This window comes from Sinocyclocheilus rhinocerous, unplaced genomic scaffold (genome assembly GCF_001515625.1).
Source record: "Sinocyclocheilus rhinocerous isolate Xijiao unplaced genomic scaffold, SAMN03320098_v1.1 scaffold2578, whole genome shotgun sequence".
NCBI classification, from domain to species: Eukaryota; Metazoa; Chordata; class Actinopteri; order Cypriniformes; family Cyprinidae; genus Sinocyclocheilus; species Sinocyclocheilus rhinocerous.
The window spans coordinates 213,834-226,852 of NW_015643596.1; the positions used below are offsets into that span (position 1 = coordinate 213,834).

The 13,019-nt window shown below is 36.1% G+C and overlaps 1 protein-coding gene across 1 annotated transcript in view; it reads right to left on the reverse strand.

Moving 5' to 3' along the window:
- The window catches only part of lrp1ba (low density lipoprotein receptor-related protein 1Ba), a 283,055-nt gene that overhangs the window by 160,730 nt on the left and 109,306 nt on the right, over positions 1–13,019 (reverse strand). Inside the window, exons 18-22 of the mRNA XM_016574938.1 lie at positions 10,153–10,269; positions 5,983–6,063; positions 4,909–5,073; positions 4,599–4,781; positions 1,853–2,053 (exon numbers count right to left, since the gene is read on the reverse strand). Coding sequence (XP_016430424.1) covers positions 1,853–2,053; positions 4,599–4,781; positions 4,909–5,073; positions 5,983–6,063; positions 10,153–10,269 — 747 coding nt within the window. The remainder of the gene's footprint in view (positions 1–1,852; positions 2,054–4,598; positions 4,782–4,908; positions 5,074–5,982; positions 6,064–10,152; positions 10,270–13,019) is intronic.

Consider the following 13,019-nt stretch of genomic DNA (forward strand, 5'->3'; position numbering starts at 1 on the left):
TATATATATAATATATTTTAAAAATCTGATCCATTTGTTAACATATTCAAAATGTTTAGTGTACTCAAAATCTGGCATCTGCATGGTTGCCATAGTGATGACTTGTGCTAAGACACATACAAAAGAAGCTGTCATTGTAGAAAGAGAAAATTTGGCACACGCTGTTCAAAATGGCTCGCTCCTTTGCTCATTCACTATTCATTACAAAGAGAACGACACGTGTGTGCATCAAAGAGGGAATTCAGCTGAAGACGCTTTTTGTGAGTGTTTAACGCTATAGCTTTAGCCGTACTTCACTGAAGTCACGTCCCGAACTCCGAAAACAAAACCCGATCTGATCTGACACACATTGGATTTTAATCAGATTTTAAACCACAATATTGATTCGGTTTGGATGAGGTTTGTTAAAATCAGATTCCATGCGGTTTTTGCTACAGACAATTAAACTGATTTGGGTTGGATTTTTGCTGCCTGTCTGAAAAAAACCTAATTATTTTGGTCAAAAGGAGGAAATAAATTCACAGTCAAATTTCCTCTCTGACACTATAGATGTAATTGGCTCTAAACTGATATTCCAGCACTACCTCATCTCACCTGAGGGAAGAGATCTCTCTCTGAAGCTTTCCTAAATGAACCTTAATACACACTCACTAAAATCCTCCAATCCCCCAAGAGCCACACACAGCATCCGGAATCACTGTGTGAGAACACATCGTACACTTGCCACAAAAAAAAAGGAACAAATCCATTTATTTCACATCACTTAATGACTAAAGTAGCATATAAATACATTATTTGGGAGTCTATAAAATATAACAATTTTGCATAATAATAGAATGCAGAGAATATTATGCTTTATCATTTTTATAAGAGTAAAATTTATCTTAAAACTCATTTTTGGAAAGAAAAAAAAAAGAATGAAATTGAGTGAAAATGACAGCACTTCCAGAGAGAGAAATATAAATAAATAAAACATCTATTTTTAGTAACAAGTATTTTCCCCCGTTTTCCAGTAAAAATGTCTAAGCATTGAGATAAACCAGATAACTTTACTTGAGAAGCAAGATAATAATATGTATTATTATTATTATTATTATTATTAAACTAAAATATATTATTCAAAATATTTTATTATATAATAACAATAATTATTACTATCTCACATAATAATAGAATGCATAGAATATTATGCTTGTATATTATTACATCTTGAATATTATTCCTTTTTTCTATGATTTAAGTCAAAAATAAGGTTTATTGAGGGTTTTTTGTTTGTTTGTTTGTTTTTTAAGATAAAAATTGATTCAGATATCTTACACAATTTTCTTTTTTTTTTGTATAACTTTTTTTTGTATGTTTAATGTATGTTTAAGTATATTTATGGATGCCTAATTTTAATTATCACAATTGGGACTAACAATGATTTTGTATTTCAACTGTAACCACTTCTCCTGTAAAATTATTTTAAATCATATTAATTTAAATAAAATCAAAACAGATGAAAATAAATTATTAAATATTTTATTTTTCTTACAAAAGTGTAAGTATTTACTTACTCTGAGGCATCAGAGTATCTATCATAACAGGCATCTATAAAAGGGAAAAAAACAAAAAACTAGGCCTATGTTTAACAGTACAGCCCTTAAACAATAGAAAAGTATTGGTTCAAAACAATGTCGTTCAATGCCCATGTTTAACCTTAAACCAAACCTGAAATCTGATTGGTTAATAGCAATGTTGTTCCAACGAGGAAGCTGATTCATGAATGCGTCTACATCACATTAAACCTTATATCACCATTAGTGTCAGGGGCCGGTCAGTGTTAACTAACAACCCACATCCCATGACTCACCACAGTATGGTCCCTCGTCGGAATGGTCCGCGCAGTCCCTCCAACCGTTACAGATTCGCTCTGGCGGGAGGCACACAGACGTGTCATTGCCGCAGGGAAACTTTGGAGGCTTACAGACGGACACTTCACACCCCTCCTCATCCGATTGGTCCTCGCAGTCGATGTCTCCGTCGCACACCCAGTCCTTACTAATGCATTTCCCTATGCATGAGAAAACAAAATGCGTTACAAAGGACTTTTTTTAACATCATTAACTCTCTGCGTTGTTGCTCTACAAAGCTATCTGCTTTCTGTACACTTTTTCTTTAACCAAAACACTCTAGCATATCTGAGATACGGCATATAATTTATCATAGGGCTACATACAGTTTCACAGTGCTTTTTGGTCCTTGGTGTTTGCTGTATCATTAGTGATAATGGGGTACATAATCTTTGTTTTTGTTTATTTTTTGCGTTATAAAAAGATTATTTGCTACATAAGAACACATTCAAGTGCTTTCTAAAGCATGTGAGGGGAACAAAGTGATAATAAAAAGCTACTGTTAGCTGTTAGCGTTTGGACTGACAGTTTCATAGCCACTTTTTTATTATGTATTTATTTAAATACCCTTTTCTCCAATTTAATGTGAGACATGAGTTTATCTGTACATTTTCATACAGAATCCTTATCAGTTCTTCTTAATGGTGTACTGAGTAACCTAAGGTGTTTGGGTTTTTTTTCATGTATGTGAGACAAGTCATTAGCGGTTCCCTCATTATCTCTCCAGACAGGGCGATGAGTACATAAATTACTTTTCTGTATCTTCCAAGACCAAATAGTGTCTTCATGTTCATTAGACTTTCACCAAGACTTCACTTAATCAGATTTGAATTCACTTTACTTTGGGTTTTATAGAAACTTATTTAGCTAGGTCTCTGTACTACCTGAATGTATCTCCTAACCAGGCTAGATGGAATTAAAAAGGCGAAAATTAAAATCTCCTCCATGTTTATGAAAGGTCCTAGGCACTAAAACATTTGGACAATTGTTCTATAGCTTCTAGCTTTTCGGTTTGTAGCCCTACAACATGGGAGCGAATTAGCATTTTCGCTAACAGCTCCCCTCAGGAATTTCTAATGGCTTTACAACAGCGGTTTTAGATTTAAGAATAAAATGAGGCTTGTGAATTTCACGTTTTGTTCCACAGCATAAATTACACACAGTGACACCTCAAATGTGAAACCGTTATGTGCTTTAAATTGCTAATGAAAACATGCTATAAAGTTGCTACAGAGGGCACTTAGCGAGAGAATGAATGAATAAGGAGATGTTCACACAGGACGTTTTCTGTAGGCTAGTGATAGGCTTATGATTAATTATATGGACATAAAATATATTTACTTCTTGCTGAAAAAAAAAAAACTGCTTATAAACCAGCCTATGTTGGTCTTTAGCTTTTCTAGCTAATCTTCCAGCTAAGTCAAGTTGGTGTTAGCTAGACAGCTAGCTGGTCATCCAGGATAATAAGTTCCCAAAACCTCTCTAAAACCAGCTAAGAGACAAGCCTGAGAGACCACCTAAGACCAGTTTAGGCTGGTTTAAGATGTTTTCTTGGGTACAATAATGCAGTCTTTAATTTAGCTTCATTTGATACCTTTTTAAGCAAATACCCACATACACTTGATTAATTTCCATACATTTGGTTAATTATACAAGCCTGAGAGACCAGCTAAGACCAGGAAACCAGTTTAGGCTGATTTAAGATTATTCCAGCAGGTTTGGGGGGCACAATAATGCAATCCCTGCTGGGGGAAAAAAATGTCTATGCTGTTTGGCTGGTCTTAGCTGGTCTCCCAACCTGACCAGCTAAAGTAGTGGTTAAAACCAATCTAAAACCAGCCTGCAAATCAGTTATGACCAGGCTGGAAGACCATCGAAAACCAGCCAAACAGCTTAGGCTGGTTTTAGTTTTTTTTTTTTTTTTTTTTTTTTAGCAGGAAGGTTTTTGGATTTTTTTAAAGCAAATATCCATTTAAATTTGATTAATTATTATTCATTTGGTTATTTAAATAGACATGTCTGACAGACCATCTAAGACCAGGAAACCAGTTTAAAATGGCTGGTTTAAAATGTTTTTAAGACACAATAATGCAATGCCTTTGAATTAGCTTCATTTGGGGAAAATATCCATATGTATACTTGATTACCTGCCATTGCCGTTGATTGACAACCCTTATGTATATTACGTCACAAATTGAAGAAGGTCTTTTTTCCCCTCAAAAGTTCCTCTCATAAACCAGCCTCCAACTTTTTTAAAGTGGCAAATTCTCTACTTTCCAGCCTCTAACTTTTGAAGTTCAGCATCGCAGATCAATTCACACGCACACATTTACCCACGAACACAAATACAATTCTACCTGAACCCGACTCAGAAGGGTAATAAAATATTCCCGGTCTGCCTCAATCAGAACATAACGATGCATCTTAAACATGATTAATTCAGTCTAGAGGGAAGCAAAGCAATAATCAATGGCCTTCTGGAAGCGACTTTTCACATCACAGTCCCATTTTCAGTGGAATAACAGTAATGTAATACAATTTGAATGAGTGCTGATTCATCACGCCACCCCAGACCACAACCAATCAATTAATGATCATATTTATGAGCCTCTTCACCCAGTGATGACGTTATAGAGAATTTTCCAAAGGATGAAACTTGATAATGTAATGTGATAATGTGATTATGTAATGGATGTTGCTTTCTACCTGAGACCTTGCAGGTGAACTTTGCCTTGGGGTCACACATTCTCTTGGCTCCCTCACAGGCGAATTCATCGCTACCGTCCTCACAGTCTTTGTCTCCGTCGCAGCGCCATATTTCGGGAACGCAGGTGCCGTCACCACGGCAGTGGAACTCTCTCTCGCTGCAGTCGTTAACGGCGGAGAGCGCTGATGGAGGGAAAGAGTCTTGGTGATGCAAGTTTTAGTGGTTACAAATGTTGACATTTTGAAGGTGGAAGATGTCAGTTTTAGGTCAATGTTTCTGTGTGTTTGTGTTTTGTGCAATCATGAGCACCTGTCCTAGAGCAGGTGGCGTTCTCGTCGCTGAGGTCACCGCAGTCATTGTCCCCGTCACACATCCAGTGCTCAGGGATGCACTTCCCGCTGGAGCACTGAAACTGAGCCACCGAACAGGCGTGAACGCAGCCCACCTCATCACTGCCGTCCCCACAGTCATCCTCTAAAGAGAGAGAGAGAGAGAGAGAATTGAATTTGAAAAGCACCTTTATTAAAACACAGTATTTTCAATCACAGAAAAAAAAAACTTTCCAAAAATACAAGCCAAATAAGTAAACCACATAGAAAGAGAGAGAGAGAGATAGAGAGAGAGTGAGACAGAGAGAAAGGATGGATGGAAAAGGACGAAAAGGAAATAAAGAAAGAAGAATAGATCTAAGAAGTAGGAAGGAATTAAGGAAAGAAGAAAGGAAGGACGAACGGACTGAATCGATGAAGGAAATAAGCAAGTTTACGTGGATGGAAGGAACAATGGAAAGAAAGAAAGAAGGATGATGGATGAATGGAAGGAATCAATGAAGGAAGAAGAGTTGAAAGATGAAATTAAAGAAAGAATGGAAGGAAAGAAGGAGTAGATGAATGTACCAAGGAAATAAGGAAGGACAAATGGAAGAATGAAAGGAAAAAGAAAGCAGGACAAATACAAGGACAGTGGGATTAAAGACAAAAGGAAGGATGGAAAGACAAAATGACGAAAGAAAGAAAGAAAGAAAGAAAGAAAGAAAGAAGAGTAGGAAAATGAAATGAAAGGAAGAAGGGAAGGAAGTAGTGAAGGAAAGTACCAAGGAAATAAGTAAGGACAGGAAGAATGTGAGGAAAACAGGAAGCAGGACAAATAAAACAACAGTGGGATCAACAACATTATATTTATTTTTTCTTTTCTATTACCTGGAAATAAAGTTCTAGAATTTTTTGTTTTTATTTCAGAAGAAGGGGGACGTAAAATTTCTAAGAAATTCATGAAAATCTTTAATCTAATTATTATCATCTAATTAATATCTAATTATTATTATTCTGATCAATAAATAAAAAAATAAAAAAAACATTCAGATCTTCATTCACTTTAGCTCACCGGAATCACAGTGCCATTTCACACTGATGCATCTCCCATTAGTACAGCCGAACTGGGTCAGCGGTTCACAAGTTGGGAAATCTATGGAGGACAAGAACAACAACAAAATCAACGCAGTGAAAGGCAAAGGACACTCCCCTTCCAAGTTCACTCAACTTCACAAGTCAACGTTGGGCCCATGCCAGAAGAAAATGTGAACAGAATAAAAGCTTAGATTACGCCTTCGACTAACAACTTTTCACCGCCAAGAAAAACAAATGCGGAGTTTGTTTCTGCTGAACTTTGCACCGTCTGTCTTATCTCTCAAGAGACAGAAGCGCTAACCTGCCTCATGCGCATTTCAAAATAAACCGACAGTGGCGTCACACCACCTTTCAAAATTAAACATGCATTAGAAAAGACGTTCCCTGGTTACTGACAAGAAATATGTGGCAAACTGACATCGACTCGCGATACGGAGCAAGCGAGCAGCCGTGCGACGCCACGTGCTGTGACTCTACTACGAACGGGGCGACGCTCAATATTTCTCAGACGGCGCGTGGTTGGCTTTCCAGTGCCAGCTTGATTTTGATTTAAGGAGCCAAGCATAAACTTTAATTACTCTATACGCGGATCGTGTGAGACCCTGGAACGGTACCTGAGGAAATTTAAACGGTAATAAGATGCGACTACTAACACAGGAGAAAGCTTCAAACACACACTTCATCCCTCAGAGGAAGAGAGGTGGAGATCTGCTGGTATTTCTCATCTCTCATTTACACAAGCTGAACGGTTCTGTCGCAGACGACGCGAGCCGTCACAATGGGTTTATAGCAGGCCGTGGAGCGCTGAGATATTCAAAGCATGGTAATAAGCAGTATAATATCACGAAAAGGGATTCATTGTTCATTTTTTTCTCTATATAATGACAATTTCTTTGACTTGTCTTTGTATTTATGATGAGGAGATCCCAGAATGTAATCCATATATATATATATATATATATAATTTTTTTGAGAACTTTTTGTCATTGAGCACAAGTACAGAATGTTCCAGCCTTTTTGTGAGCTATTGGTAACGAATACATGCAAATTTATGATTTACTGTACTCATAAAAATGAAGGCTCTTTATTGGCATCGATGGTTCCATGAAGAATATTTAATATCCATAGAAACTTTCCATTCCACAAAAAGTTATTTGGATTGTTAAAATATTCTTCACACCAAAAAAAAAAAATGGTTCAAGAAATGTTCACTGAAAGGCTCTTTGGAGAACTAAAATGGTTTTTCTATTGAATCATTACATTTTTGAACATAAAGGTTTATTAGTCACATTGATGGTTCCATGAAGAACCGTTAAAATAAAAGTTATTTATTGACACTGATGGTTCCACAAAGAACCTTTAACATCCATGGAATCTTCTATTCCACAAAGGTTCTTTAGTGGACAAAGGTTCTTTAGATTATTAAAATGTTCACACCAAGAAAATGGTTCTTCTATTGAATCTCTACATTTACTCTTAAAAATAAAGTTTTTATAGGCATTGATGCAGGGCCATGCACAGGGGGGTGGCCCTGTGGCTAGAGCCCCTTTGCCCTCATCAGCTGAGTTGCCCCGAGGGGAAGTGCTTAGGGAAGTTTGCGAGTGCGTGTCTAAAAGTGGAGTGGAACGCAGCCTAGGTCAATGGAACATGAGGGATCAAATGAAAACAAACACAATAGTTCATAACTGTGACAATCACATTAAAATTCCAGTTTATAATTCAGAGATTTAACTTAACTACAGTGCCTTATGATGGGGTAAGTTAAAATGCTGACTCAATTTACCCCACAGCATTTGGCTTACTTTGCCCCATAGCTGCCATATGGAAAAAATAGCTACTGTTGCTTACCAGTTCAGGCTAATATTTAGCTAAATGATTTGCATGGTTTTATATGTTGCTAAATCCCCTATATGTATCATAAATATTTTTGGGCCTGGATCAATTTGCTTTGATGTAACAACCATATGTTATGCTAAAATTTTGCAAAAAATTTTACTTTGACAAGCCAAAAACAGTTTTTAAAGTAAATGGGTGCCTTCTATTCCCCCCATATGTTTCTCCTTTTCACAGTGTGGCAGAAATGATGGGTGGTTCCAAAATACATGGTCACATGACAGTAAAAGTGTACAGTTGCCAAGAAATAGGGGGTGGGTCAACTTACCCACTGGCTCAACTTACCCCACTCTCCCCTACTTCCATTGAAGATGAGGCAGAAGCAGGCTCAGAGAGTGAGGGGGAGCCCATTCTTATCAAAACATCTACAATAAAGTCTGAAATTATTACAGAGTGTGCTGTCTTCTCTTTTAATTGTATATTTGTAACAACTGGATCATTTGTATTAACAAGCACCAACCCCCCTAGTGCCCCTTTTTTGGTTTGGGCCACTGCCCCTCAAAATGTCTGTGCACGGCCCTGCATTGATGGCTCCATGAAGAACCATTAACATCCATGGAACCTTTCCATTGCCTAAAAGGCTCTTCAAAGTGGGGGGAAATAGGGTTCTTTAGATTATTAAAATGTTCTTGACACTAAGAAATAAAAATGGTTCTTTTAAAAACTGTTCATTGAAAGGTTCTTTGGGGAATCCAAAATAGTTCTTCCATGGTGTCGCTGTGTATACAGTTGAGATATTGTTTGAATCTTTAAGATGAGCTGATTTTAACGTGTCTGCTGGTTTCAAACTCTACTGAGGACAGTGGCACCAAATGGAAGGATGAAGACACATTGTGATTTTGTACCTCGTTTTCATTTCGTCGGCTTAATGTGATACACAATTCTTGTCCAAAAATTCAGTAGACAACTAACATAAGGTGCGTAGATCCAAAATATACAATAATATAGAGATGAAAGAGATCCGCACTCATCCAGACTCAGCCAAAAAGGCTTATTACATTTATTGCTCAGAGGTCACAAAAATATGTGCAAAAAAGTGCAAATGTGCAAAACGTTTTCAGGTATTAACTCTTCCTCAGTGTCATGTGCTACCAAGCAACACCTGCGCTCATTAAAACATGTATTACCGTAATACACCTAATCTCACGAAGATACAAAAAAAACGTATACATATCTCAAAACATATAACCAAAAACAGCAAATACATTTGTAAATCATCCAAAATAATCCATATATAACTACACAAACAAAATATACATACAAATATATACCAATAATACAATCTCATAACTCCAACAAAAGTTTTAAACATTAGTTTTTATATACAATAAATAGACATCATACCAAAATACTCGTTCGGGTCCCCCAAATATATCCTTAAATTATTATAAAAAACAATTCAAAGATAAATCACGTTAATTTTTGAGGATTCCATTTGATGTTCTCACATTGAGATACATTTTACCATGACTTTTCTTTGAGATTCTGGCTGCCACGCAACAAAGAAAGTCTATAACTCTGCTCATCCATTGGACCATTTTCACTTCAGAATGCAGAAAACCATCCAATAGGGTCACAGATCAGATGTGATCATGACAGCAGCAGGTGACCTTCACAGCTCAAATCAAAGCAGTTTGGTGGGAACGGAGTGTGCGACCTCCACGCACAAAAACATCAAAAGATATCAAAGAGGCAACAACAGAGGAAATATGAAAACAGAGCAGGCCTTTTTCTTTGTTTGTGTCAGGATGCTACAGAAAACACTTCAGATCTATGGTATCGTTTTGTCTGGGCTCTCAATAGCATGTCTATTGTTGTTAAAAGCCTCAGGCCATCAGATTAAACTGAACTCAAAACAGCACATCTGGCCTTGTACAATGTTTCTTCTGTTTTGTAAAACTACAATGGGTGTCATTCATAAACAGAAGATGTATTTCTCTGTAAATCATTTGTAAAACGACAGATGTGTTCAGTTCAACGATTTTTACATAAACATAAAAGGCAGAATCTCATTCTGATAAAACCCTTAAAAACACGAGCAAAAAAAAGAAATAGTGTTTTTTTTTATCATGTTTCAATGCAATTAGCTATTTAATGACATGCTCAAAGTATATAATAAGATAAAATACTGTACTACAGATTGATAAAACGCCTCTAATTGAAATATACGGAGGCTTGACGATGAAAGAGACCAGAAAAATTATGATAGCAAAGATAGAAGAACTTGAAAGCGCTCCGCGTGAGGAAGACTCACCACATGTCGAAGACTCATCTGACTGATCCCCGCAGTCATCGTCACGGTCACAGCGCCAGTTCTCCGGGATGCAGCGTCCATTCTCGCAGGGAAACTGGCCCGGCTGGCAGGTTTGGGCTGTGGGAAGCAAAAACACAGATATTAAATCACACCTGTATGGATGCTCGTTCAATCTCACTCCTGAATTTTGCATAAAAACCTCAGTAAGGTCATCAGAGTGTTGAAAAAGTTTGTTTGCAGCCTTAAACATAAATTATTATTATTATTATTTTTTAATAAAAGATGAAACAATGATTTTCAGAATTATTTGAGAAAGTTTTTGAGAAATAATATTAAAACTTACAATAATTATTATATTAATTATTTTAATTATTATTATTTGTTAATAAAAGTAGGGTTTAAAAGTCTGAGAATCCTGTAGTCTTTCTTTAAATTTAATACAAAACTTTTAAATCTAAATTACATTATCACCATAACTAGGAATAAAAACCTAAAAAAACAGATACATTAATATTTTTTTTCTTGAACGCTTTCTAAAAAAAAGGAATGAGAGCTAGTAAAAATACTTATATTATTTGATCTGATTTAGAACAAATTTTTAATGACAAATTGTATTATTACCATGACAATGAGTAATATATTATTTAAGAAAATAATTCAAATGTCTCAGAGCACTAATAAAAATACTTCTATTCTTTTCTTTTTAATACAAAACAACTTATATCATGAGAATAACAATGAGTAAAAAAACCTAAAAGATGCTTTCAAAAAAAATTGTATTAGTATATAGTGCAACATCTAAAATATTTCTAAATTCTATATAATACTTTTTTAGAAAATAAAACCCAGATTTTCAATGTGATCTCACACTTTTGGACACCAGGACAGTATTTCATTTTTCTTCCATCCTTGAAAAATGATCTGGATTTGTTTTCACCTTCTCCAGGTCTGTATCGAGTCTCAGCCGTGATATTGAGTAATCGCTTTCAGAGATAAACCCCTAAGTCCATGACATCCAATATTACAGTTTGTGTCTTTCCTGCAGGACTTATGAATGGGAGTAGTGTTCAAAATGTGTTTTATATCAACATCTGGCGCCTATGAACGGAAATTAACCATGTTATGAAGACACGGATATGGTAAATATGGAACTCAACTGGTAAAACCTCTCAGCGGGATTCAGAAGTTTTCTCTCAGTGTGTTAAACTGTGAGAAAACTTTCAAACTCTAGATACAAACACACGGTGAACATAAAGAACTGACGAGTGTGGTTGAATTGTAACAGTTATTGACCACAGCATACAAAAAATGTATCACAAAAGAACTAAAATTGATCTGTGAAGTGTTTTGAAGGCCAAAGATAACTGTTTTCCCTCGTGGCTATACGAGGCCAACAAACCATCCAGCAGGGACAGCGAGAGAACTTGAATCAGTTCATGTTCAGATGGATTTCAGGTATGTGGCCCTCGAGGCATGAATTACTGAACAAACCTTGGTCACGATCTAACAAAGGACACTATCAATAATGGCGCTTTTCCACTGCATGGTACAGCACGGTACGGCTCGGTACGGTTCACTTTTGGGGGGTTTTCCACTGGGTACAGTACCTGGTACCTGGTACTTTTTTTAGTACCACTTCGGTTGGGGTTCCAAGCGAACCGTACCGTTACCAAAACGTGACGTGTAAACCCTGCTGATCACGGATTGGCCGGAGAGAATCGTCACTACCTGCGTCACTGAACTTGCGACACAAACACAAAAGAACCGCTAGATTTAAATCAGAACAGCCAGCAAAGGATCGAACGCAACTGTTTTGAACGAGCGCACCTTTTTTTTAACAACCAAAAAGTTTTGTTGTCTGTTGCAGAAGAACAGACGTTCCTCTCGTTGATAGCAGAGGAGCGGATCCAGCGAGAGCTTGATGGGGCGACGCGGAATGAAACATTTTTTTTTTAGGAGTCATGGTAGTAGAGGCGGCGCGACTATAACGACATGTGAATAATCCCGCCCACTCTAAAGCGGTACTGAACTGCAGTGGAAACGCAAACCGTGCCCAGCCGAACCGTGCCGTCGTACCACGCAGTGGAAAAGCGCCATAAGTTAGCCGATGGTTTAGCCGAACCACTTGTGGTCAAAGAAGGAAATGATGTAGGACAAAACAGACAGTATTCATAGTAGGAGAAAGATGAAGTCGAGTCTGCTCAGATTTGAGACATAAAAGAGCAGCTCGAACATTCTCCAAAATATCTACTTTTGTGTTTTATCTAAGAAAAAATGTAATGGAGGTGCAGAACGACATGAGAGTGAGGAAATGAAAATAAATATTTGTTTCATTTTTGGGTAAACTATACATTTTTGTTAACATTAATAATAATAATTCTTAAATATTTTCTCAAATAAAAGTAAGGTCCAAAAGTCTGAGACCACTAGTAAAAATATTCTATTCTTTTTTTTTATTATTTAATACTAAACTTTATTTATAAATTACATTGGATTCACCTTAGCAATTAATAAAAACGTAAAAATAGATACATGTGAATATATTTTATTTTCATAAACACTTCCTAAAATAATTTACTGCAAAATTGTATGGCAAAAAAATTCTAAAACAGTAAAAATACAGGGTTTTTTCCCCTAATTTAATAGAAAACTTTTAATGGCAAAAAAAAAAAATAATAAATAAAATTTGAATATAATTTTTTTTTTCTTGAACACTTTCTAAAGTATAGCAGGGCCAAGTAAAAATGCTTCTATATTTTTTGTAAGTTAATACAACATTTTAATGACAAATTATTTTATTAGCATAACAATGAGCAAAAACCTACAAAATGAATTCAATTATATATATATATATATATATATATATA